This window comes from Emiliania huxleyi (genome assembly GCF_000372725.1).
Source record: "Emiliania huxleyi CCMP1516 chromosome Unknown EMIHUscaffold_1785, whole genome shotgun sequence".
NCBI lineage: Eukaryota > Haptophyta > Isochrysidales > Noelaerhabdaceae > Emiliania > Emiliania huxleyi.
This window is the reverse complement of record NW_005200798.1, coordinates 4,639-6,861: the sequence shown is the minus strand read 5'-3', so window position 1 is coordinate 6,861 and position 2,223 is coordinate 4,639. Positions and strand designations below refer to the sequence as shown.

The window sequence follows — 2,223 nt, the reverse complement described above, 5'->3', positions numbered from 1 at the left end:
TCTCTCTCTCTCTCTCTATAACACAGGAACACCAAAACAGAGAGAATTCAATGTACAATGACGTTCCCGGACCCGGCGTGGGACAGTGTCGGCGGACAGCACTGGGCACGGGACTGGCGCGCACTGGCACTAAACACAGGTACACCAAAAATTAATCACTGGAAACCAGGGTCAGTGCTCCCCGGCCCTGGATGGGAGGCTATGACCTCAAGCTCACGAGTGGTCCAATTTTTCATTTAGCTTTAGACCGCCTAACCGACGGCGCCGCCATCCTCACGAGTCTAGCTCTCCCTTTCCCCACTCCATGTCGCTCCACCCCATGTTGCTCTTTGACAGCTGCAGAGGGCGCATGCCCGGCTCGCTCTCCTCACGCAGCAGCATGGAGGACTGGCGCATCGCCCGCTTGATTGCGTGCTCGAGCGAGCGGCTCACGATGGCGCATAGCTCGTTGGCCTGCCACGAGAACTCGGCGATGCGCACCTGCGTTCCGAGGCGCAACGAGGGGGGCCTTGACGGTTGGGTCGTGTGGCGCACCACCACACCGACGGGCGCGCCTCGGCATTCCCAAACACCGTGCCGGTCACCTCGAGGTTGAGATCGAAATCGAGCTGCAAGTTGCTGTGCTTGTTGTCGGCGCGCTCCTTGAGCATCGCGCGCAGTTCTCGCAGGTAGCCCTTGTGCGACACGACCGCCAGCGTGCTCGCCTCGCGCCGCGGCAGGTCGTCGTCCAGGAACCGCGCTGCCCGCTTGCGCACCGCGGCGTTATCCTCACCCTCCGGGACAACCTCTCCGGTGCTGATCCACGCCTCAATCTCCTGAAACTCGACTTGAGGGAACTCTGCCGCGAGCTCTGCGACCGAGCTCCGCTCGTCGCAGGCCATCCCCGTGCGCTTCTCCCGGAGGAGCTCCACTGCGACGATGCGCACGGCGCTACCAAACAGGCGTGTCGCAGTCTGCAGGGTGCGCCGGAGCGGAGAGACGAGCACAATTTCCGGCGCGCAGTATGGCGTCCTATCGAGGAGCCTCTGGTACCCCTCGAGCGCTGACTGGATCTGCTGATGCCCGCCGGTAGATAGGGGCGCGTCCTTGAGCGCATCGTTGGTCTCCAGCGCCGTCTTCCGCGCCAGATCCGCTTCTGATTTTGAGAGGCCAGCCTCGAGTGACAAGCCGACCACGCGCTTCTCTTCGACGTTGTGCATCGCCTCTGCGTGCCGCACGAGGTAAATAACCTTGATCTTAATCTCAGAGGGACGCCGCAATCGCGACCACGACCTGCGCAAGCCAGGCCTCAGCTTGCTCACGAACAGCTTGGCCATTGACAGCGCGGCAATCGCGTGAGCACTTGGCATGTGAGAGAATGGGACCAGCCGGGCGCCCCCACGCGCCGCGTGGCTACTTCTGCGCACGGCAACGGGCACACGCGGGAGGTTGACAATGCGGCGGGGTCGCTGCTTCTTGCTCGGCAACGCGCCGGCGACCGACACGCGGTGCGGACACAGATCGGGATGAAGAGGACGAACGCGCAAGAACTCGAAAGGCCGCCAGTGAGGATTCAGTGAGGGCAAATTGTGGGGCACGCACGAGCCTTGTTATTGAGAAGAAAACACACATTCCCAGCATCGAGAGCTCGAAGACGCCGGGGGCCTTGAGCGACGTCGAGAGAGCGACGAGCAGAGAAGATGTCGGGCTCGGAGGAGCGGTACCGTGACCTGGACCGCGATAGGAGGCGCGACCGCGACCGCAGCCGGGACCGTAGCCGGGACCGCGACCGCGACAGGCGGCGCGACCGCGACCGGCGCGACCGGTCACGCGAGCGCGAGCGGCGGCGCCGCAGCGACCACTCAGACGACGAGGATCGCGACCGGCGCCGGCGCCGCGACTATTCGGACGAAGAGGAGACGGACAGGCGCCGGCGCCGCGACGGCGACACAACCGCCGGCCCGCCACCGGCAGGGCCGCCGCCTGCCGGGCCGCCGCCTGCCGGGCCACCGCCTGCCGGGCCGCCTCCGGCAGGGCCGCCGCCGGCCGGTCCGCCGCCCGTCGGTCCGCCGCCGACGGGGCCGCCGCAGACCAACGGCGTGTCCAACGGCGATGCTCCCATGGCCAACGGCGGCGGCAGCTCCGCCGGCGGCGGGGGTGCCGATGAGGAGGCTGCCGCGAGAGCGCAGGAGGAGGAGATGGCGATGATGGCGGCGATGGGCTTCCCGGTCGGCTTTGACAGCA

At 66.3% G+C, this 2,223-nt stretch overlaps 2 protein-coding genes across 2 annotated transcripts in view; one reads left to right on the top strand and one right to left on the bottom strand.

The window, feature by feature from the left end:
* Window positions 1-273: 273 nt before the first annotated feature.
* EMIHUDRAFT_253587 (hypothetical protein) lies at window positions 274-1,349 on the bottom strand (the record flags this gene model as incomplete). The annotated part of the gene is made up of 2 exons (XM_005783652.1): window positions 274-453; window positions 543-1,349. 2 exons carry the CDS (start codon window positions 1,347-1,349, stop codon window positions 274-276), a joined length of 987 nt encoding a protein of 328 aa, XP_005783709.1.
* A 330-nt stretch (window positions 1,350-1,679) lies between these two features.
* The window catches only part of EMIHUDRAFT_123086 (hypothetical protein), a gene marked incomplete at both ends in the record, with an annotated part of 3,422 nt that continues 2,878 nt past the window's right edge, over window positions 1,680-2,223 (top strand). The window contains one exon of the mRNA XM_005783651.1: window positions 1,680-2,207. Within this exon, the coding sequence (XP_005783708.1) occupies window positions 1,680-2,207 (528 nt within the window). The remainder of the gene's footprint in view (window positions 2,208-2,223) is intronic.